The 25,489-nt window shown below is 37.1% G+C and overlaps 1 protein-coding gene and 4 pseudogenes across 3 annotated transcripts in view; 4 read left to right on the top strand and 1 right to left on the bottom strand.

Moving 5' to 3' along the window:
* Positions 1 to 9,100: 9,100 nt before the first annotated feature.
* The window catches only part of LOC149227343 (ALA-interacting subunit 3-like), a 38,868-nt gene continuing 22,479 nt past the window's right edge, over positions 9,101 to 25,489 (bottom strand). For all 3 annotated transcript variants that reach the window (XM_089377762.1, XM_089377764.1, XM_089377763.1), the window contains 3 exons: positions 10,467 to 10,764; positions 9,887 to 10,176; positions 9,101 to 9,557 (listed from right to left, as the gene is read on the bottom strand). In XM_089377762.1, the coding sequence (XP_089233888.1) occupies positions 9,494 to 9,557; positions 9,887 to 10,176; positions 10,467 to 10,764 (652 nt within the window). In that variant the 3' untranslated portion in view covers positions 9,101 to 9,493. The remainder of the gene's footprint in view (positions 9,558 to 9,886; positions 10,177 to 10,466; positions 10,765 to 25,489) is intronic.
* Positions 15,670 to 16,396, top strand: LOC149227347 (pyruvate kinase 2, cytosolic pseudogene; annotated as a pseudogene).
* On the top strand, positions 16,581 to 17,445 carry LOC149227346 (casein kinase 1-like protein HD16 pseudogene; annotated as a pseudogene).
* Positions 17,418 to 18,263, top strand: LOC149227345 (casein kinase 1-like protein HD16 pseudogene; annotated as a pseudogene).
* LOC149227344 (casein kinase 1-like protein HD16 pseudogene) lies at positions 18,318 to 19,161 on the top strand (annotated as a pseudogene).

Raw genomic sequence — 25,489 nt, 5'->3', positions numbered from 1 at the left:
TGCATGTCTACTCTGATAAAGACCCAATTGAGATTAAAGACAGGGACAGTATACTATCAGTTGCATGAGTTTTCCTTTAAAGAAAACTCATCTATGCAAAAGGAAGAAGGTTCCTTGAGGATTGCGCAGTTTTACAGGGTGTGAGATCAGTGTGAGTGATTAATGTTACACTTGGTAACAGTAGGATCACCCAGCAGAAACAACGCAAGGAAATAGGAGGCTTGGAGGGCAGAGGAGAAGGTTTGTGAGAAGCCTTGTTTCCCTGTGAGCATCCAGGAGGATTGTACTGAGAGTTGGCTAGCTGTGAAAGCTAAAGGCTTTTTGTAATTCTGAGATATTTCCACCTTGTATGATAATACATATAGTGGGGTTTTTAGCTGAGGCTTTCCCCAAAGTATTCTTCTGTGTTTCATGTGCATTGATTCTTCTTCTGGTTATATGTGTTCAGCTTGATCTTGCTCAAATCTATTAAGATTCCGCAAGTTTGATTGTAGAAGTAGATTAAAGTATTTTTCTTTAGTTATACTACATTATCAAGTTAATCTACAGTCAGAAATTCTACAAAACAGATAGTGCATGCAATCAAAAGAAGGCCTAAAATAAATCATTCCTTAATTAAAAAAAACACTAGTTTTAACCATTCGAATTGCCTTTAAAATGAGGAATGAAGGCACAATTTTAATCATTATTTTGGTGAGCACAAGTTGGTGAGACCAAGCAATAGGAAGCACAAGTTTGTGTGTGGAGCTTGTGAGTGCAAGGAAGTAGGAAGCATTGTAATCTTCTCATATTTTCTTACTAATGCAATATATAGATAGCAAGAGTTTTTAGCTGTGGCTTTCCCTAGGAAATAATTGTTATACAGATAACAAGGGTTTTTAGTTGTGGCTTTCCCAAAAAAATAGTTATGTTATGTGTTGATTGAATTATTTCTCTTATATTCTTCATGATTTCACAATCGTTCAATTGTTTTTGTTGATGAGTAGAGTAGATTCAAGTCTATTGTTTTAGCAAATTACATAAGCAGTTTGAATCTACAAAGAATTTCTACAATCCAAGCATCCAAAACAGCAATCTCGATCAAACAATAAGTTAAGCAATGCCAACTCCTCAGATGACATGCACACTAGATCACTGCTAGTTTTTAGTTGTTCACCTCCTGAAAGAAAAGAACAAGAGGTAGATGGTCATGTATTGTTGGAAGAGAACATCTTTGTTTCATTCTTCATACATTAGAGAAAATAAGTCTGATACACTATCGATTTGTAAAAGTTTTAATGCAACATGTCATCACAAGAGTCTATTATTTGTATGCAGCAACTTATGGCCCAAGGGAAAGAACAAAATTTGTCTCTAGATACGACTAGACTTGATGATGCATTAGAGATGTTGAATATTCTGATTCATTCTATTGTAGATGGAATGGTAAAAATCAACGAGTATACTATTTCTGACATTAGAATCTGTCTGCAAAATGCACAAGAAAAGATTGATTTTTTTCAATTTGAGTCACAATTTCAGCAAAATGAGTTACATCAGAAAAGGTATCATTATGAACTTGTTTTTGTTCATAAAAATCCTCTATTTGAGGTTGAAACATATGCCCATCAACAACCAACAAGTGATCAAGTTAGTAAAGTGGGCATTGATTCTCATCATGTGCCCATTTCGGGAGCAGAGTTGCATGTAGATGCAAAAATTCACCCTGCACTTCCCAAGCCCATCATCAAACCTGGGGAAGAGCTTGTCAACAATAAGCAAAGAACAGGTCTTAGATATGAAAAGGATGTTTCCTTTCATAATCCAGACTACTCCAAGCCCATTCAATTTCAAAGTATTGGATTTCTTCATGGAGATTCATATTCACATGTTCCTGCTCCTCATTCACAACATATTGTAAAATGCCAACCTTGTAATCGAGTTGGTCATGTGAAAGATCAGTTATTTGATTTTCATTCGTGCAAGCATTGTGGTCAGCACACTCATTCTTTAAACAAATGCTTCAAAAACAAGTCTACTGCAAGAACAACGATTCACCTTGGATGGATCGCTTCTTAGTAATGGGCTTCAACAGCCAAGAAAATATTTCGCTCATACAACAAGATTTGTTCTCAAATATTGAAAAGTCTTGCAGTTAAACTTTCTCCATCTTCTCACCTTGTATCTGACAGGGGGGAATGATGGTCATATGCAAGTTTCAAAGCCACATCAAGTGAGCCTGAGCCACAACTTAAACCTACTGCCTGACCCTACAACCAAAGACAGCCATACCCAGATTCAAAGCTGTAACCAGAGATGGAGAAGCCCTTAAGCATGTCTTTGGTTGGTGGTCTTCCTTAAACCACCACAAGTTGTAGAGCTCCCTTTTTCAGGTTGAATGTCTCCCTCTTCAAAACATTAAGGAGAACTTCCTCTAACAGAAAGCTTCAACATTTTGCCATATTTGGAAGAGTTTCGAGAACTGCACTAAGCATTCTAGTGTTGGTGGTCATCCTTATACCACTGTCGGTTGAAACCCCGAGTTCTCCCACCTTATGCCATCATCTCAGAGAGCACATTTAGCTTATTGTTGTCATGCATTGTTGTATTTCTATTATAGCTCTCTTCTTGGACTCGTATATACCTCTTCGGATTAAGGGGGGAATGTTGGACACCTAATCCACTAAAGGTTATGGTGTGAAAGTTAAACAGTCAAAGGGAGTCCAAGAGACTTGGAAGATGAATCCAAGAGTCACACCAATGTATTATAAATGTATATCTTGTAAATAATAAAGGGATCTCATGATTATCTTTCATATATGTTGTCTATTCCATGTATGTGTTTAACAATATATTAAACAAAATATATATATATATATATATATAATTTAAGATTTTGAATCCATTTATGCATTCAAAAATGCAATTTAAATAATGAAAAATTACACATGGTGTGTTATGTGTTTGTATCTTAACCAAGATTTACCAAGGATCTAGAGGGATCAAATCTTTTGAGTTGTAAACTATTTTTCTAAAAAAGGTTTATACCTCAAGAGATTTGATCTCTCTCAATGCTCGACAGATATGTGATTAAGATAATCTATATTAATTGTAAATCATATAATCAAGATTTGTGATTTAAAAAAAAATAACATAAAATTTTCTATAAAGAAACATTTATCTTTTTCTTCTTTTAAATGGTGGGAAAACCTATCATAACTCAGTTATCAAGCCAACACTGGGGACAGCCATCACTGATTTTTATCCTTCAATGCAAGTTGACTCATCGCTATTATTCAAGCAAAACCACACCACCTGTAGTTAATCCTTGGTGGTTTGTAAGGGGGCAGGCTTTCATTCCTGCCAGATGCCTCTAGATCTTGGGTCATTAGTCTATTTCCTTATATCTGAAGAAGATGAGCTCTTAGCTAAGCAAAAGAAATTTTAGGGCATACTCAAGCACGATAAAGAAACATCTATCTACATAAATATATTATGACAATTGATAAATCAAATTATTTTATAAATATAATCATAATACATACATTATGATAATATTTACAAGGTCAGCTATAACATACATTATATGAACCATCATTTTACAAAAAAAATTGGTCAAGATAACATTGTCATGATATTAAAAATTGTGCACATTACATGTTAGCTTGTGCCTCAAATGCATTTGGATCTTGGGCAGTTAATCTATTTCCTTAAGTCTAAGGAAGAAGAGCTCTTAGCAGAAGCAGTGTTAGGACATACTCTGAGTCTAATAAAGAAGCATCTATCTAATAAATATATTATGATAAATCAATTTTTTTAATAAATTTATTTCATAAATATATTTTCACAATAAATATATCATGGTAATATTTACAACATCAGGTATATCATACATTATATTGACCGTCATTTTAGAAAATATTGTGTCAAGATAACATGATATTGAAAATTGTGCACATACATGTTCAACTAGTAAAATGAAAACTACATAGCACTAAAATTCAAGGTTCGCTAATGTGACAGCGCAATTGTTGTCATTAATGTCTCACAACTTATAACTTTTGCATTTCTTGAACAAAACACTTCAAGTTGGTATGTGAAGAATCCTCTTTCTCTAATGTTATTTTCACAAGTTTCCTCATCTCTTGAGCTCTCCTCCACATGTTTTTTCCTCCTCCCTCCTCCAGAAGCACAATGACTTCTCTTCTTACTTCCTCTTCATCCGGCACACCACTCATGTCCAAACATATTTGTATGCCAATCTTTAGATATTATATCAGAAACTTTGAGTTGAATGGTTGTTCTACAAACATAGGCCAAGTAATCATAGGGACTACCAAGATCACGCTCTCCAATGTAGAGTTCCATCCAAAGTGACTCAAGAATGTGCCCACAGAAGGATGTGAGAGAATGAGTCGCTGAGGCGCCCACCCCCATACAAGGAATCATTTTTCTCAAGTCGTCTCCTCAAATCCCTCGGGGGTTTGTGTAGATGGGGTTGCAACAATCACAGAGTGAAGTATATATAATTATGATGGGTTTCCAACAACCCCAAAGTACACAAGTCCATTCATTTGACGAAAGCATATTTAGAATGGTATTTTTGTCCACCATCTAGCACACATCCTATTTACTATTATAAGTGAATTTGAACAGCTAAAATGGTACACCTACAAAAATTTATCGAGATCTAAACACTTTCGCTGATCAATTCTCTAAAGATGCCACCATAGGAAGACAAGGCCAACTCGTGATACATGAGTTTCTTGAAGGGCATCCATTGGAGGTTATAGTCGTGGAGAATTAATGTATATCTCAATTGTATAATTGTTAGGAAAGGGTAGATTGTAAAATGTTCTCTTGGCTTTTTGTTTTTTTGTCTCGTTCTTTTTTAAAGATAGACTCAAGGAGGAATATTTATGCTAGAACTCTTGCAAGACCTATGGATTATTACAAGATCTATGGGTTAACACAATGTATAATTCAATAATGAAATATAATGAATTTTACATGGTGAAAGAGAGAGAGAGAGAGAGAGAGAGAGGGAGAAAAAATATATGGACAAATAACGAATGGAGGACCAAAAGAAAAAACTCAATGTGTACCTTTATTTAATTGGATATGTACAGAGTAATTAGATATGTACAGGCCACAAAAGAGTGAGGGCTACAATAAAAGAGCAACTACTTCCTAAGGTCCACCATTTTTTTAATAATAATGATAAGACGTTAGACCTTCATTTTTAATATCTATGTTTATTTTAAAAACATGTGAATGCCTAGGAGTTCATTCCACCTTCTCCAAGAAATAATGAAGAGGGTAGACGTGAATAGCCACCATTTCATAATTTGTTTATGAAGATAAATATAGGCCCACAAATAACAATGAATTTAGAGATATCCAACTCTCTCCACTATTAGCTTCAATTAATTGATTTAATGATTTAATTATATATAATGTTAAAAAAACATATATATATATATATATATATATATATATATATATATATAATAAATATATTGACATCTATCTCAATGTAATATTATTGAAGTTGAAGTTACGTCTTGGTAATACATATAAAGAAAGATTAATAGCGCAATTTCAATTACAAATTGAAGTGGGTGGGGAGTTGAAATAAATTCTATAATTTTAATAATTGGGAAGTTATGAAGATGGATAGGAGTATGTCACCTCATGATTAGTGAGTTGTGTATTTGGTCAATGTATCCTTTGAAAAATAAAATATTTTTGAACTCAAACATATCTACAACGCTTACACCATCACATCGGTTTATTATTAAAGGAATGAAGTTACAACAAAATTGAGTTTAAAAAATGCACGATAGAAGTAGGCACCTTAACCACCACTGTAATAGAAAGGTAAACATCTTCAAGTTAAACCATCCCTCGAGATCATATGCCACGTTGAAAGACACATCATCATATGTTTGGGATAAGTTGAGATGGCATGTCAAATATAATTATGAAGGCCAAGATTCGTAACTCAGTTAACTTTACAACATGGTTTCCTTGTCCTTGGAGCCGTGACACAATTCATATAAATTATTCAATACGTGCCTCTCTTTAATTGGATATGGACAAATGACAAAAGGGAAAGGGCAACCCTCCCCTTAAAAAATACGCAAGGAAAGTAAGGACCTTAACCACAACCATAATAGAAAGGGAAAAATGTTCAAGTTAAATTGTCCCTCGAGATCATATGCCACATCGAAAGGCACATCGTCATATGTTTGGGATAAGTTGAGATGATAGGTCAAACGTAATTATGAAGGTCAAGGCCCATAGCTCAATTAACTTAAAACCAAGGTTTCCTTTCACTGGGAGCCATGGCACAATTTTATATAGATTATTCAATATGTGCCTTTTTTTAATTGGATATAGACAAATGACAAGAGGACCCAAGGCAACCCTCTCCTTACAAAACACTACTGGCGTAAATTTATTTATAAAAAAATTAAATAAAATTACTATGAAAGGGAATTGATTTGAAACATGTGTACAATGTCATGAAAGGATAGGTTACAATTAGCACCAATAAGGCATCTAACGCATACTCACCATTATGAATAAATGTCTAATTACCTTTCCTCCTACATCTTCTAGCTTTTACATATTTGAAGATATTTCTTTAGCTTGTAGGGATACAATCTATCAAAGACTTTTATTTTCCATTTTTTTTAAAATTGGTTAAAAATTATAATCCACAATAGTGTCTTAAGAATATAGGAAATATTTGGCTATCTTCATGGTATGAAGTATTATGCAAACAATAAGATTTAAGGTTCAAATCCCGTGTGGCTCAAGCCAATTAAAAAATATATATATAGAATATATTATTAAAATCTTTTAAGATAATGAGTAAGAAATGAATATTTTATTATAAGATAAGAGAACTTTGAATATTAATAAAATAACAATTAAATTTTGTTGCTGAAAACTGCTTTGTGCAATCCAATTTGAGGGAAACACTCCCATGCTTAATGAATTTTTTTACCATTGACATTGAAATATATATAACTGTAAATAAAATATTTCATTGTCTACTTTAAGTAGAGAGAAAGTAGTTGAAAAAGATTTAATTTAAATAATAAACCAAACAAAAACTCTATCCATAAACACTTTTTAATTGGAGAGGTTTAATTCTTGCTTGATACAGAGTTGACACATGACTATAAACAAAATTTCATGTGGTTAAAACATTTTAGTTGAAGATGTGTAATTCATTTTATGTTCAACATGGAGTTGACACATTCCATACACACGCACACACATAACCAATGTGCATTCATCTTAACTTTGATCTATCATGTGCGAAGAGGGAACAAATTCCTCAATATTGCAAAACCTTTTGGTTATTTTAAATCTAAAAGAAGTTTCAAGTCTCTTCAAGTGAAAACTTCTTTTAGATTTAAAATAACTTAAAAAGTTTCCAACATTAAGGAATTTGATTCCTCTTAGCACATTAAGGAATTTGATTCCTCTTAGCACATAATAGATCCAAATTTAAGATGAATCTTTGATTATTAGATTTCAATTGTTTTACACAATATGAAAAGTTGTGTGATTCTTTCCATGCTCAACATGGAGTTCACTAATAGAATATATATATGAGAACTAGTGTAGATCCATTTTAATTCCAAATCCAACATGCACCAATCAAGCCCCTTGAAGTGAAAAATTATTTTAGATTAAAAAAACTAGAGTAAAAATTTGCAACATTAAAGATTTGATCCCTCTCCATGCATGATAGATTTGAAGTTAAAATGGATCTTTGATTATAACATTTCACTTGAGGAAAAGGTGTACTTCATTCTAGGTTCGTCGTGGAGTTGATATATCAATACACTCATTTGAACTCTAGATCTATTATTAGTCGAATAAATGTCGGCAACCTTGAGAGATTTGATCTCTTCCGATGCATGATAAATCTAGAGTTAAGGTGAATCTTGGTTAAAACATTTCAGTTGTGTGTTGCTCACTTAGAGGAAGATCTATGATTTCTTTCATGCTCAAAATGTAGTTGACACATGGTGCATATATTTAAAATGAATCTTGGTTAAAACATTTCAATTGTGTGTTGCTCACTAAGAGGAAGATCTATGATTTCTTTCATGCAGTTGACACATGGTATATATATATATATATATATATATATATATTAACCCTGAATTTATTATGGATTGAGAGGAATCAAGTGCTCTAAAGTCAACTTCTTTTCAATTAAAAAAACAAGAATAAAAGTTTGCAACCTTGAGAGATCAAATCTCTCAGCACATGAAAGTGGAGATAAATCTAACACCATTATAAATCAAACTAAAAATCCTTGTCATTGACATTGTCTCAATGATTTCATCCTTAGTAAAAACATTAGCAATAAAATAGTTTTCACCGTTACTAATAACATTAGCAATAAAATACTGAATCTTTTTGGGCAATAAATTAGTAGTCAATATCTGATGATAGCACGACACAATATTGAATGCTGCTAAAGTGTCAGCTAAAATTTATACAGATCAATTTAAAAATCCTTATGATGAGATATTGGCATCATCTATGAAACACTTCTATAATTTCTCCCTTAATAGTAACCTTGCCAATATATAAAATAGAATCATGCATTAGGGCTCAAGTATCCTCTCTGCATTTTACGACTCTCTAATTAAAAGGCAAAAACTCTAAACAGAGATGGCATCCATATACATTTCAATGTATTCCACACCTTCATGAGTTACAGAAATCCAATTTCAGATAGCTGTTTAAAAAAAAAAAAAAAAAAAAAAAAAATTGGCCTTAATTATAAAGCCACCCCTCGACAATATACTCCCTCACCCTTGTACAGTTAATTGAGAATATTTATCTGTTTGTATAACTTACCACTGTTTGTAGCCTTGTTTTCTTATATACACAAACAAACAAAAAATCTTCATTGTACTTACCACGTTCAACTTTGTTATAATATCTCCTTTAGCTGCTGCATTTTTGCATCAGAAACCCTGCATTGGCTATAATTCCTAAAATAACAGTCTGTAACAGTATCTTCGCTTTTAGTAGTTAGAAGGCACCTTTACGCACTGCTATGTAGTCATTCGGGAGTAAAACCTAATAAGAACTTAAAGTAATAAACTTAGCCCAAGAATAGGATTGCTAATTGTTTCACTGGATGTCAAAATATCACCAAGTTGATGACATTTTTTTATGTGAAAAGACAAATGCTAACATATCTGTGAAGCCCACACCTGGAAAACTTTAAGGAATGCTGAATTTGCTAAACGATCCTTTCAATATGTATGAATTGAATACTAAATTTCAAATCCATAATCTTGCCAGCCATCATATTTGAAACATACATGACATGTACATATGCTTTGCACATCTCTGTGAACAAACAAACAATAGATTCACCAAACCTGGCCCATACAAATATGAATCACACTGATTCAACATAAAGTATCAAATACAGGTCTGAAAACCTTGTACAGCTACAGTGACTTGGTCAATTTGATCGTCCATCTGGGCTGTTTCTGTTCCATGATAAATATGCAGGATCACCCAAAGGCCTGTGAATAAACCAATCAACATTAGCCTCGTTATCATGCCAACTATTGTGAAGCAGAAATTAAATGAAACCAGACATTTTTGAAGACTGTGGGCCAACTGTCACACAAAATTAAACTTTAGACGGTAGTCTGGATCAAGGTGTTAAAAGGGTCCAGTTCTGTCTCATTTGCATCATCCCAGCTAAATGGGATCATATCGTGAGTAAATAGAAATTGAACTAATAACATCTATAAAAAGAAACACACTGTTCAATGCTGGACCAAACCCATTTTGTCCTATATTTAGTGACACGCATAAATTTAAAAAAAAGCACACTAAAATCACGTACCTTGGCTTTATTATATGCACTAAGAAGAAGACCATCGCCAAAAAGAAGCACAGACCTCCAACAGTAAGGTAAGCTATCCCAAGAAAGCTATTCTTCCCCCCAAGAAAACTCGTGGTAGAAAGTACCACCTTCTTCTTGCCATTAAAACTATAAGTATTATAATTATTCAACAACGTCACATTAATGGTATCATTTTCTTGCAGGTCCTCCTCAATCCTTCCATACAGCTTTCTGAAGGTTGGAAGTGCTGCTGTTCGCATCCACACAATAAGATCCTCTTGCTCGCTTAGCTGCCATGCTCATCAAAACAAACCAATAAGCAATAGTAACCACTAATTCTATGCTTCCTTCTATTAATAAGAACAGAGAAAATAATAGAAGATTAAAATAACCTACAGATATGAACCAGATATTAAAAGGCCAAGTTAAACAGACTCGTGAATCCCACTTGTGGAATTGTATACTATTGATTGCAATGCTATCAACAATCAAGCAAATACAGCCTGATATTTACAAACCATTTAGGCAAAATCATTCAGCTAGCCTCCTTTGTAAGGACATAAACAAAGATACCACTTACAGGGATTGATGTATTGAGTTTAGCACCACCAATAAGAGTTCCATTCTGAAAATTCTTGGGATAAACATGTTTTCCAAATTTATGTTCACGATCACTTTTCCATGAAATATCTTTCTTATTCACTGTCAGTGGTTTTCCCGCTTTATAGAAGTTGTAAGTATCATTGAACAAACTCCAAGCTATGAGGCCACAGGGAACAACTGGAAGACCATTACTAGTTGCTTCAGGTTTGCAAGAATCTGTTTCATTTTCTTTCCCGGCTTTCATTAGCTGCTCATCATTTCTGCTCTTAACATACCTGCAAACGTTTACAAGACACGAGAAAAGTCCTGATTAACAATCAGCACATATGCGTTCACAAAAGAGACACATAGGAAAACTTCTAATCATGCGTATCTCATAATCATATTCATGAGTAAACACTTAAGGAATATGCACTCTGTACAACCACTCCCAATCAAGCTAACATTACTTTGCATACAGTCACAGAAAGAACAGCCTACAATTAATAAAAAATAAATATTTTCTCTGTACGACACTCTCAATCAAGCTAACATTACTCTGCATACAGTCACAGAAAGAAAAGCCTACAATTAATAAAAAGTCACAGATTTCAAAGTCTTATTTTGGTTGCTTCGTTGTCCAAAATAATCCTCTTGAAAGGAGCTGGTTTCTAACAGGTGTGCTCTTACAGATATAGTATCAGTGAAAATCTCTCAACCTAAGCATTGAAGAATTTAGGTAAAGCATCAAAAATGAGGTATCATCATATAAGAAAGGAAAATGATATCTTGTCAGTTTTTGAAGTGTGAATCCTTCAGAGAGGCAGCATTCGTTTTATCACAGAAGGATCAATGACTGTATCATGTCATTTGCAAAGTGTGAAGACTGCAGTTACACTAAGATTCTGCTAGCTTCTTTACTGCATAATACCTCCCATATGAGCAGATAAGATCTTGGCTAAACAAGACTGCCAGCTATGGTATTAAGTTGGGTGTGTGATACCCCGACTCGATCCCCAAATTGTAAATGTGTATGTACATATGATACTTAGCCGGTGAACCAATACATGATAATTCAGTTGGTGAGCCAGGTTCTATTGGGTTGTGTGTGCCTGTGTGTATAAAAGTGTTGGGCCTACAGGCCAATGTACAGGTGCTTTGAGGCCAGTGAGATTAGCAAATGTAACATGTAAACAATAAACACACATATATAAATAAAATAACACCATGGTTGCAGACCAGGAGAATAAAAGAGTATGGGGTGCTATGACTCCACAAGAGGAAATTATGAGGGGGTTAGAGGCCATGGGCAAAGGGGTTAAGCCAGGAAAATATTTTTGTTATTCCTAGCTTATGTTACAAAGGTAAAGCGGGCTAATATATTCTTAGGGCTTTACTGGGAGATCTGCAGCTATGAGAATTTCAGTGGATACAACACTTTTTCTGTGGCTAGATGGCCTCCACCTCCACTCCCACCCACCCCATGCTCCAGATATCGCTACTTTTAACTCAATGGTCGCACTGGACCATGGTACTAAAAGGCAAAACCTTCTATTTTTGTCAAGAAGCTAGAAGAAATTCCAAAAGGTAGAGGTTCTTGTGCCACAGTAAGGAGCACGGGCCCTGCAACTGGCTGAATATGGCTTGGTAGGCGCATTCATGGGGATCTGGCCCTCCCCACATGCTGTGAGATTGTGGGTTGAAAAAATTGGAAACCTGTGATCAAGGGCTCTGTCACTTCAGCTTTCTGCGGAAAAGGTTTTTTTACCTTCTTTTCTGAGAACAAGGATGATCAGGACCTGATCTTTTGAAGTGGGTCTTGGTTCATAGGAACCCAAGGGTTATATCTAGATCAATAAAACCCAGATTTTAACCCTAAAAGTGATGTCCCATCTGCTGTATCTGTTTGGGTAAAGCTCCCTTTTTGCCCCTACACTGTTGGAATGATACTACTTTCAGAAATATCTGCAATGCACTTGAAAAACACATTAATTGAGCCAAGCCACCAGAGGGGGCTCTTCTCCTATGCAAGGATATGCGTGGAGGTAGATCTGGATTAGGATTCCAGCAACAATAACCCTAAATCCAGATAGTTGGACCCATATTCAGGAGGTTGACTACGATCAGTTTCCTTTTAAATGCAAAGTTGCCATGAATATGGCTTCTTTGCAAGAAGCTGCAAAATGAAGGAGCAATATTGTTGTGAAAATACATTTCTGATTTAGCAGTCTTGAATTACACTGGTGGTTTCGAGTGGAATCAATCCACTATGTGTTGTGGGCAACCAGCCCTAGCTATTTGTGGTTTATTACAATCAATAATACAGAACAATAGACTAGTTGAAATACTATCATAACTATATTGTGTAAGAATTTTGAATTTACTGTTCATTGGGGTGTCCTATCTTATTGAAGTATGGTTGAAGGATTATATTACTACTAAAGAGTTATATCTGTGTATTACATAAAATTGATGCCCACTGTTATACAAATAAATGACCATGTTCTGTGTTAAAGTATTGGGAACCCTCAACTAGGGCAGAAATTAACATAGGACACTACAGTGGTATCAGAGTTGGCGTTCCTGCCAGCCTGGAGGGGGTTATTGGAAAAATGGAGCTGCTGGAATCAGTTTTTGGGGAGTACGCAGAGTTTTGGCGGAAATATGAAGAATATCAAAAGAAACTAGCAAAAGAACTAAAACGATTTGAAGCATGGGTGAAGGCACACCATGTTCTGTGTTAAAGTATTGGGAACCCTCAACTAGGGCAGAAATTAACATAGGACACTACAGTGGTATCAGAGTTGGCGTTCCTGCCAGCCTGGAGGGGGTTATTGGAAAAATGGAGCTGCTGGAATCAGTTTTTGGGGAGTACGCAGAGTTTTGGCGGAAATATGAAGAATATCAAAAGAAACTAGCAAAAGAACTAAAACGATTTGAAGCATGGGTGAAGGCACACCCAAATGATTGGTCATGGCTATATAAACACCTGAAGAGAGGCTGCAAAAATCAAGCAAAAGAGAAAGATTGCAAGGATCAAACGCCCATGACTCCCAAGATTGATGAGGCACCTGAACTGGAAGATAAGGGCGCACAGCAAAAAGCAGTTATGATTTACTAGAATGAATTCTGGGCTAGCTGCAGGAAAGATAGATAAGATAGTAATGACATTGAACCAAAGGTAAAGAAATTGGGCGCTAAGGCAACTCAGACGCTATTTCCAGCAAAGGTGGACAAAAGGCAAACTAGCAGCGACAAAGATGAGAGCTCAGCTGCTCATGTAAACAATGTTGTCTCAACACAAATTAGAGCTACAAATGGCAAACATACTGATCCAATTGTTCATTCCATGGATGCCCCACTGAGAAAATTGGAATCTCCTACCAATGAAATAGTCAAACAGAATGGGGATCATGATTTCACTCCTGTTGAGATTGGAGAGGCTATACCTATGGAAGAAGATTACTCTTCCGAAGAGGATGGAGAAGTTGATGAAGACGATGAATTTACTCAGCAGACCAAGTGCATGAGGCAGAGTTGGGGTATCCATCATATTCCAGTGCATTTGCTTCAACAACTGCAACAACTGCTGCTATGACTAGCCATGTATCTACCAGTGCCAAAGGAACTATCAGAAGTAGAGACCACTGAACTGCTCCTAATCGTAGAAATGCAAATGTTTGCCCTCAATTGAACTTCTTCATTGATGGGACGCGGCTTGACAGGTCATCTACATTATACCAGGCAATAATGCATCATACAGTTCTAGATGTTGGAAAATGCAAAGTGGCAGCTTATTACTTCTTATTTTCCTTAATCTTAATATTTGTCTGTGAACTTAGTTAGTCTTCTTATGTTCTTTATTTAGATTTTTTCATCAAACAACTATCAAGATCAGAAACAGCAACAACAAAGGACACAAAAATTAGGCTCTCAGCCAAGGCAAACCCCTCAAAGGGGAAAACCCCAGAAATTCTTCTCATCCTTATAGAATCTACTTCAAATGAGACAACAAAGACCCAAACGCTAGACCAAGTCCTCCAAGTACCAAGTCAACCCTTCAACAAGTCCTTCCTTGATTCTGCACCAACCAGCTACAGACTATAACTTTGACCTGCCAGCATCAATACTGCAACTCGACCTGCAACTTCAAACTTGTATTTTCGGCCCTGATGTTGCTGCAGAAATCCTAACTCAGCTTCTTCTTGAGACCTTTCTAGATCAAGACAGCTCCTCCCAAGATCAAGGAGGTCAAGATAGAGTTTTCTTCCTTCTAGCAACAAGATGTTGCACTTCATCCCACTGCAACTCGAACCTGCAATTGCAAAAACCCTAGATTTGCACATGTGAGAGAGATACAGCCCAAAAACAAAGATTTTTCTTCCTCCTTTGACTCCTCTTACCTTTTGGACATTCGCTCTTCTTTTTCCACTTCTCCCAACTATAGATCGAACTTCTTCTTGTGAGATCGAACTTGTTGGTGAGTAAGTGCCAAATGAGATCGAACTGCTCCTTTCTATAGCCTTTCCTGGGTCGAATTCCCTCCTTTAAGCCGACTTGAAGCTGCCATGGCCGACTTGTACTTTTGGAGTTTCCAAGACTTTCTAGACTCAAATATAATTCTTTTTCCAATTACATTTTGTCCGGAAGGATCCTATAAACATGATGTTGACTCCTTTGACGCATGAAAATAATTCCTAAGACCTAACAAACCCTAGAAGCATGAAGAACATGCTTTTACCTAGAAGACCATCAATAATGAGTATGAAACCCATGCTTTATAATAATAACTTTTTTTTCTTCTTTTGTTTGTTACATGGGATACATATTGAAATTAGTACAACAACAATTATGAAGACCAAAACTAATTACGTTCTTCAACACTAGCTGGATATGAGCGAAGATATGTTGGTTCAAATTTTTCTGGGTATGACAGTCAAAGATTTTGGGATGAACTTTACACTATTACCTATCCAAGCATAAATGCAACAGCCAAGAGGGATTTGACTGGAACACCCAAAACATTTTCTACACCTAAGAATACTGAGTATCTGTCACTTCTAGGTAGCATTTTGCAAAGAAAACTTCCCTGTGACCTTGAGAAATCAAATAGCACATATAAGATTTTGTTGTTACTTAGAAAGGAAGGAAACAAGCCCCATTCTGAGGAGGAGCCTTATCTCTATCAGGAGTACTGCGGAACAGTAGACACAGCAATAAGAGTGACAACACAACCTGTGCTAATCTTGATGTGCTTGGGAATCTTCAACAGACACAGACATTTGCTACGATTGAAACTATAGAGGGTCTGAAACATTTTGATGAGATCTTGCAAGAGGCAGGTGGTATTATTCTTTCACGAGGTAATTTAGGTATAGATCTTCAACCAATGAAGGTGTTTTTATTCCCGAAAGTTGTTGTCCACAACTGTAACATGGTTGGAAAGCCCGTTGTAGTCACACGTGTTGTTGGAAGTATGTCAGGTAAATTACGTCCAACGCATGCAGAAGCAACTGATGTTGCAAATGTTGTTCTGGATGGCACGGATGCAATTCTGTTATGTGCAAAAACTTTCCGAGGATCATACCCCTTTGAGACTATCTCAATAGTAGGAAAGATCTGTGCAGAAGCAGAGAAAGTGTACAATCAAGCTGTTTATTTTAAGAGGACTATGAAACATAGCATTGAACCAATGAGTTACTTGGAATCTATTGCAACCACGGCAGTAAGTGCAGCAATCAATGTGAAGGCTTCAGTTATTGTTGTGTTCACAGCATCCGGATGAACTGCTAGGTTAATAGCAAAATACCATCCCACTATGCCAGTGTTATCTGTTGTCATCCCAAGATTGACAACAAATTAGTTGAGATGGAGCTTCACTGGTGCATTTCAAGCAAGATAGACTCTTGTTGTTAGAGTACTTTTCCCTATGCTCGCATATCCTCAACATCCAGTTGAAACTTGAAACAAATAATGCGACGAATGACTCTGTATTGAAGATTGCATTGCATCAAGGTAAAACAGCAAGGTTAATTAAGCCTCATGATCAAAAAGTTGCATTCCAAAATATAGGGACTCAGTTGTTGTTAAGATACTTGAAGCAGTCACAAATATGAAATTCAATGAAGAGCCAAATTATCTGAAATTTATTTTCCTTTATGAAGGCGTTCTTGGAGCAAATGTTTCAACAAGACCAACTAATACAGATGGAGCTCAGAAGGCAGATCAAAAACGAGCAAGGATGCTAGTTGATGTCCATGATGATGAGAAACCCAAGAAGAAGGTTCAACTTGGAACTCCAGCAACTCAATGGATATTTGTTTCCAATACTCGACAACTTATGAAACAGAGATACCATTATAATGTCGCAGATGCGCATCTTCATCAACATGTTGAGAAAGGGAATAGAGATGGGTTGTATATTAGCTGTGTGGCTTGTTGCACAAACCTTTGGGTTATCATTATTGATGTAGGCACAAGGCTCACTTCTTAAGTATATAATCTTTCTGCTGTCTTCATGCACAAGGATTGGATTATGGAACAGTGGGAAAAAAATTACTATATCAGTGCCATTGTTGGTGCTACGAATGGCAGTTCTTGGGTTGTTATGTCCAAGGGAACACCTTATACTCAGCGATTTTATAAAATCAGTGATTCTTTCCCTTTCAAATGGATCAGTAAAACATGCATGGAGGGATTTTATGTCACATCGATGACAACTGTTGGGAATCAATGGGGTGTCGTTATGTCTTGGAATGCAGGATTCTCAGATCAGGTTGTTGAACTTGATTTCCTCTATCTGAGTGAAGGCATTCATAAACGTTGGGAGAAAGCAGATAAGGATGAACGGCTGTGGGATTTGAGAGAAAGGGAAGATATTAGCAAGGTGAAATAAGAGTGGAATTGCAAATTCTTGGGATTTTCCCTGCTCAAGAAATCTACTAGTATAATGACAGACGATGGTGATTGCATGTACCATCCAGTCATAATCTTCTCCAGACAACTCACAAGACAAGGATCCAACCAAGAAAGGTCCTCCTTGAAGATGGAAGGGCAGATTTTGCAGCACCCAGAGTTGCCATTGCTCGAGGACAAGCAATGTTGGGAAGGGGGGACTGTAATGTCCCCAATTGATTAATTGCCCACATGAGAAACCCATGATGATGAGAAACCCAAGAAGAAGGTTCGACTTGGAACTCCAGCAACTCAATGGATATTTGTTTACAATGCTCGACAACTTATGAAACAGAGATACCATTATAATGTCGCAGATGCGCAGCTTCATCAACATGTTGAGAAAGGGAATAGAAATGGGTTGTATATTAGCTGTGTGGCTTGTTGCACAAACCTTTGGGTTATCATTATGGATGTAGGCACAAGGCTCACTTCTTAAGTATATAATCTTTCTGCTGTCTTCATGCACAAGGATTGGATTATGGAACAGTGGGAAAAGAATTACTATATCAGTGCCATTGTTGGTGCTACGAATGGCAGTTCTTGGGTTGTTATGTCCAAGGGAACACCTTATACTCAGCGATTTTATAAAATCAGTGATTATTTCCCTTTCAAATGGATCAGTAAAACATGGATGGAGGGATTTTATGTCACATCAATGACAACTGTTGGGAATCAATGGGGTGTCATCATGTCTTGGAATGCAGGATTCTCAGATCAGGTTGTTGAACTTGATTTCCTCTATCTGAGTGAAGGCATTCATAAACATTGGGAGAAAGCAGATAAGGATGAACAGCTGTGGGATTTAAGAGAAAGAGAAGATATTAACAAGGTGAAATAAGAGTGTAATTGCAAATTCTTGGGATTTTCCCTGCTCAAGAAATCTACTAGTATAATGACAGACGATGGTGATTGCATGTACCATCCAGTCATAATCTTCTCCAGACAACTCACAAGACAAGGATCCAACAAAGAGATGTCCTCCTTGAAGATGGAAGGGCAGATTTTGCAGCACCCAGAGTTGCCATTGCTTGAGGACAAGCAATGTTGGGAAGGGGGGACTGTAGTGTCCCCAATTGATTAATTGCCCACATGAGAAACCCACGATGATGAGAAACCCAAGAAGAAGGTTCGACTTGGAACTCCAGCAACTCAATGGATATTTGTTTACAATGCTCGACAACTTATGAAACAGAGATACCATTATAATGTCGCAGATGCGCAGCTTCATCAACATATTGAGAAAGGGAATAGAAATGGGTTGTATATTAGCTGTGTGGCTTGTTGCACAAATCTTTGGGTTATCATTATGGATGTAGGGACAAGGCTCACTTCTTAAGTATATAATCTTTCTGCTGTCTTCATGCACAAGGATTGGATTATGGAACAGTGGGAAAAGAATTACTATATCAGTGCCATTGTTGGTGCTACGAATGGCAGTTCGTGGGTTGTTATGTCCAAGGGAACACCTTATACTCCGCGATTTTATAAAATCAGTGATTCTTTCCCTTTCGAATGGATCAGTAAAACATGGACAGAGGGATTTTATGTCACATCGATGACAACTGTTGGGAATCAATGGGGTCGTCATGTCTTGGAATGCAGGATTCTCAGATCAGGTTGTTGAACTTGCTTTCCTCTATCTGAGTGAAGGCATTCATAAACGTTGGGAGAAAGCAGATAAGGATGAACGGCTGTGGGATTTGAGAGAAAGGAAAGATCTTAGCAAGGTGAAATAAGAGTGGAATTGCAAATTCTTGGGATTTTCCCTGCTCAAGAAATCTACTACTATAATGACAGACGATGGTGATTGCATATACCATCCAGTCATAATCTTCTCCAAACAACTCACAAGACAAGGATCCAACCAAGAGAGGTCCTCCTTGAAGATGGAAGGGCAGATTTTGCAGCACCCAGAGTTGCCATTGCTTGAGGACAAGCGATGTTGGGAAGGGGGGGCTGTAATGTCCCCAATTGATTAATTGCCCACATGAGAACAGAATAGCCTATCCAACCCTGTAGGCTATAGTCTTGATAAACTTATAAAGGGGGAAACCCAATTATCCAATGTTTGGGGCAACATTGAGTAAATTTTGGGTCAGCTGGGGCAAAAAACCCAAATTGGGGGTTGCACTTGTAACCCCTCACATGAGAGTGAACCCCATGAGAAAATCTATAAATAAAGGGGAATTGGAATCATTTTTTATCATTAAATTTGCATTGGAATATCTCTTATTTTCTTGAGCCTGAGGCTCTGAGGGTTTTAAGACCCCTTCTCTTTTGATTAGCTTCGATGGAGGTGTTCCACCCGATCTAATCCTTTAGGCTTTTGTCTAGTTTTGGTGGAGCTGATCCCACCCTACATAGACACCACATCATTTCTTGTTCTGGCACAGCATAGAAACTGGAGCATCTCTGACTTGATTTGAAGGATTGTCTGGTTATTAATTTGTCTAAGAAGGATCTGCATTAGGGCACCCAAAGCCCTAAGTCTGTTACCAGGACCTTTCGTGGAATTCTGCTGGGAAAATTTGTGGCTCTTCTTACTCGCATTTCCGGGCAGCAAGGCCATTCTCTGTTACTAAATCTCTGATCTGTCCACCGCAAAAAGGAGCGGGGCTCTGGCCACTACAGCAGAAAGTTTTGGTTTTGTTAGAAGGCCGCAGGGCCAATTCTGGACACAAGGTTTGAAGAGGCAAATTTTTGGATACTCTACAGAAGCAGAATTAGGGCTGTTGAGGGCAACAAAGGCTTGGAGTTCCGGTGATGGTGAATTAAACAGATACTCGGCCAGCAATAAGACTAAGTCCAATGGTTATTTAATCTTTTGGTAGTAGTAGAAGATTATTGTGAAAATACATTTCTGATTTAGCACTCGTGAATTACACTGGTGTTTTGAGTGGAATCAGTCCACTGTGTGTTATGGGCAACCAGCCCCAGCTATTTGTGGTTTATTACAATTAATAATATGGAACAGTAGACTAGTTGAAATACTGTCATAACTACATCGTGCAAGAATTATTCATGGGGATGTCCTAGCTAATTGAAGTATGGTTGAAGGAATATATTACTGCTGAAGAGTTATATGTGTGTATTACATAGAATTGATGCCAACTGTTATACAGATAAATGATCATGTTCTGTGTTGAAGTTTTGGGAACCATTGAATAGGGCAAAAATTAACCTAGAACACTACATTTTTCTTCCATGTGTACATGTTATCATGGTTTATATTTGTTTGGCTTGTTTATATTGCTATCTTGGTTATTTATATGTTACATAAAAGGGCAGGTTATATGAGAAAATTTACCATTTAAATGGTCCAAGTAGGGTTGGTGATAGTGTGACCCCGTCTTGAACCAGCTGAGTAGGCCACGCTGCACAGACCCAGCCCACATGTACCAGACCAGTCTGGTACATGTGGGCTCCGTGCAGCCCAGCCTCCTCAGCTGGTCCAAGATGGGACTGGCTGGTTTGTACTGGTTTGGTGCAAAATTGGCATTGGCCCATCAGTCCAGGTTGCTGGCTAGTTTGATGCCCTGGCCCTGTCCAACCAGCCAGTTGACCAGTTCCAGTTCAGACCAGGCCAGGTATTAAAACTATGAATTACACATGCAAACATTAAAAAAATTGTGCCAATGGGGAAAAAAGTACAAATAGTGTAGGAATACATGAAGACTGTCATAACAATACATAGAATTTAGAAACAACAGAAGACAGAAAATTGAAGATCAGGACATCCATCCTTCCGTATAAAACAGTGAATGCCCCCCTTCCAATATTTGATGAAACCTCTCAAGGTAAACCAGGGAATACAGAAGTGCGTGATTATTCCATTTTGAGAATATGATTTGGTCCCCTGAATTAGGTTCATGCAAGAATACTAATAAATTGTGTAGGAATACATAAAGACTATCATACCAATACATAGAATTTAGAAACAGCAGAAGACAGAAAATTGAGTATTAAGACTTCCATCCTTTCATTCAAAACTGTGAATGCCCCCTTCCATTATTTGATGAAGCCTCTCAAGGTAAACCAGGGAATACAGGAGTGTGCGATTATTCCATTTTGAGAATATGATTTTGTACCTTAAATTAGGTTTATGCAGAAATACTAATAAATTATCAGAAGAAGAGACAATCAACTTTGGCCTTGTAAACCTCCTTTTGGTTCACAAGAACGCTATAGTGTTCAGTGGTTCTAGAATCATAATTAACTTGATCAATAGATCCCTTTCTGAAGGGCAGAATTTCGGCTTCAATACTTGTGAGAAGAATTTTGAAGGCATCTCTTTTCTTCATAGTTTTGGCACTAGGAAGGAGCCAGCAGGACAGGAGTAAGGAAGTGATTGACCATGAATAGTATCTACTCAGAAATTGAAGAATGATTTGGTTGCAAGTCCCGAGATACAAAGCCAGTACTTTGATTTTACTTGTGAATGAAACCATTTGGGTTCATTTCAGTTCTTTCAGATTTTTCCTATGAGATAGAGATTTTTTTTATCTTGTCAAGGAAGACATTTTCAAAATTCATAACCATGAAATACAAAAAAGTAAAATCTGCTCTTTCCTTCTCTCTCTTTGTTTTCGTTTCCTATTTTCATATATTTTTGCTCTTCCTGCTGATATATTGTTTTATATTGTTCCAATTATATTTTTCTTCTCTACATTAAATGTTCCAATTATAATTTTCTTCCTTACATTAGGGCAAGTAGTAGTGGAAGAACATCTTTGATAGTGTTACTGGAGGTAGGTACAGGGGAGAACCTATTAGGTCCCAGAAGAAAACGGGAACAGAGATTTCCTTGGGGGATGGGATCAGGGTTGCAATAAACAACAAGGCAGAGGTTGTTGAAAAGTAACTAGGTTCGGTCTTCATGATGACATGTGTAATTGTGATTTTATGTAATTGATGAAAAGAAGAAAAATAAAATTATTATTATGCTTGTCTCATGGGTTTCATCAGCAAGGAATTTTATTTTTAGTGATGGCTCCCATTGAGAGCCTTTAGGATTTGTCATACAAGCCAATTTGAGTCGATGTCATGTATGAAAGACCCTTCTTGGTCATACTACATTTTATATGAGACATTAGATAAGTATAAATAGCCCTCCAAGACCAAGCAAAGCATCCTCCTCGTGTCGGCTTCAAAAAGAATAGTGTAAATTCCCCAAGGACATGTTGCTCACATACACTCATGTCGGCTCATATACAGAGGCAAACAACTATTTATAGGCAGCTCGGCCTCATTTCAGAAGGCAGATTTCGGTGAAGTTTTCTGTGATGGTCTGCGGTGGACAAAAGTGCGAGAAAGGGAGATAGAAGCCTCTCATAACCAGCGAAGTAAAGGACAGGAAGAGTGAGGTTCTTAGGGTACTTTATGGGACTGTTTCAAGGGCAGAAAACACCTATCCGTACTAGAAGTTTGTTACAGCAGTAAGGACGAAAAGAAGTCTGTTACAGCAGTAAGGACGAAGTTTGTTGCAGCAGTAGGGAGCTGAAGTAGAAAAAGGCCAAAAGTTAATATATTGCAGCAGTGAAGGCCAAGGAGAGGAGAAGTCTGTTGCAGCAGTGGTGCAGTCCTCCTAGGGAGCTGAAGTGGAAGAAGGCCGAAAGTCTAAAGCAAGCCAAGGTTGAAGAAGAAGTCAAGAAGGAGGAAGGAGCAGAAGATTGACCATCATTGACTAAGGACCTTGTGTCTTGGTCTTGGAGTGGCAGATAGGTCAAGGGTCTTGGTCTTGGTATTCGTCAATTGGAATCTCTATAAGAAGAAGAATTTGTTCGGGTTTTCCTCTCAAAGAGTGAGAGGTTTTCGCCCTGGCTGATAGCCTATATTTTGTCTCTTGTCTCTTTATGGTTTATGCATTCGTAGCTGTTTGATGAAGAAGAACACTAATAACCTAAGTAAAAAAAGATCCTAATCTAAAGAAGTAAAAAGCATTCACAAGCAATTACTAATAGAAGAGAAATCACATAATTACTATGCCATAGATTTCTCAACAGAAGTTTTGGGCATTATATCAAGGATTGCATTTGCTAAAGAACAGAGGGATTGCAAATGCTATAGTGGTGGATGACTCCACATTTATAATCAGACATATGCATTATCGCATGACTCAGCAAGCAACTCACCTGGGTCGACTCATACTCAGAACTCAAGCTCTAACTGATAGTTTTGAAAGTATTGGTTTCTTTCAGGTGTTGAAAACTAATAATACATTTGCAGATGTAACAGCAAATGAAATCATAGCCCTAGACCCTCTACCTTGAGCATCAAGTTTCAACCTCTTCAAAAAGATATCATGCATTCAAATAAGAGAGACAAGTGGTATAGGCGTTGCATGGAGAAACAAAGGTACTTATATATCCTATTACCACACAATCTAGCAGGGCCCTAAGGAAGGGAAACCTAATGGACAACAACTAGACTAAGTGACAATAATGGGGCAATGACCCACTGTCACCTCACTCGAAGTCCCCTTCTTTTTACGGACTTTCACTAATGGAAGGAGTCCCAATAGTTAGGGAATCACTAAGAATGAATGGATCAATGATTTAGGTATAGTGTGATTCAACATTCCACCAAGCCCATTCAAAAAGAGACACAACAATGGCTCAATGCTTCAAGGAAGCTATCACAATCTCCAAGAAAGGCTTTAAGAAGAAGAGATCAAGACTTAGGGTTTGAGATAAGATGATGGTAATGGGTATTCTTAAGGTCAAGACTCTAGGAGATGAGGTAGGACCTCTCAATGAAGCTCTAAGTGATGATTTAACACTTCCAAAAGGCTCTTCACTCTCTTTGAGAGACCTAAGAAGGACTTACGCTAGACTTAGAATTTTGTGAATAATCGTGGGAAGAAATGCTTCCAAGGTACTCACTAGGTCAAGGTAAAGGAGGAGAAATGGTTTTTTGAGATTTATTCCAACGAATACTATTTTCATACAACCCTCAAGGAAGTCCCCAAAGGTGAGAGAGAAAGAGCTAGTTTTTCCCTCTCACAAGAGATTTTATGGATTAAACTTGGGCAAATGGCCACCAAACTTGGAACATAGGTAGCCTAGATCCTAAGCTTGATGTTTATACCCTCAAATTCCCAAAAAATCACCTCCTTAAAATTTCGCTACTCGCCCTAGATTTCCACCCTACATTTAGGGGACCGAAATTTAGGAGAAAATATGGAGAAAGAGAAGTTTGATCACCAAAATCCTTGGACTAGTGCCTAGTCCTTTGGACTATGGAGTCCTAGATGCATTAGATTGGCCAAAGTTGTCTTCAAGGAGGTCAAAAGTTGATGCCCTAGCTACCAACCTTCAATAATTACCTAGTATTAAACTATGGAGTTTCATGAAGAAAAATAACATCTCATCACTAGGAACATTCATTGCATGTTATATCATGAGTAACATATGCAAGAGCCAAGCAAATAGCATCCAAAAAAATTCTTCAACAAAATTAGGGCACAGTAGCATTTACATTAGTTGCGGTAATTACATACATTAGACATTTTCAAGAGAAAGATTTCATCAACAAAAGAAGCTACAAGATAATCATGCAATATATCCAGTGCATATTCAAGAAGTAGCTCCAAGACAAGATCAAAAATCAGCTCCAAATATCATAGTGCACCCAAGATACTCCAATAGCTTCCAAAGAAAAAGTGTGAGTACTTTACAAGAGAAGAATCCAAGTGATGATGATGAGTTCTCACAAATGAGACTCACTTCTATTTATACGAGTCTCTCTAAATCAAATTAGCCTAATGAACCTCCAAAATTATAAAATAATGTGCTAAAAACAAGTCTTGGTCACAAGCCGACCAAGTAGCTATCACAAGTTATGAATTAGCCATCCATATGCAAGCTGAGTTGATGACATCATGATGATGTAGGGTCATTGGAGGGCCATGTTGAGTCCTCTAAGTGCCATGATGAGAGAGAGGGCTCCAATAAAGAAGAAATAGGGGAAGGCCCCTAATTTTCCATGCAAGTCATCATGTGGGGCCCCAAAATGGGCTTGGGGCATAAATGTTGGTCTAATGGGTCTCCAAATGAAAGAAAAGTT

Source organism: Pinus tabuliformis, chromosome J (genome assembly GCF_031772625.1).
Source record: "Pinus tabuliformis cultivar Carrire ecotype Pingquan chromosome J, CPIR1, whole genome shotgun sequence".
NCBI classification, from domain to species: domain Eukaryota; kingdom Viridiplantae; phylum Streptophyta; class Pinopsida; order Pinales; family Pinaceae; genus Pinus; species Pinus tabuliformis.
The sequence above is the reverse complement of the archived record's forward strand: the minus strand, read 5'-3'. Positions and strand labels throughout refer to the sequence as shown.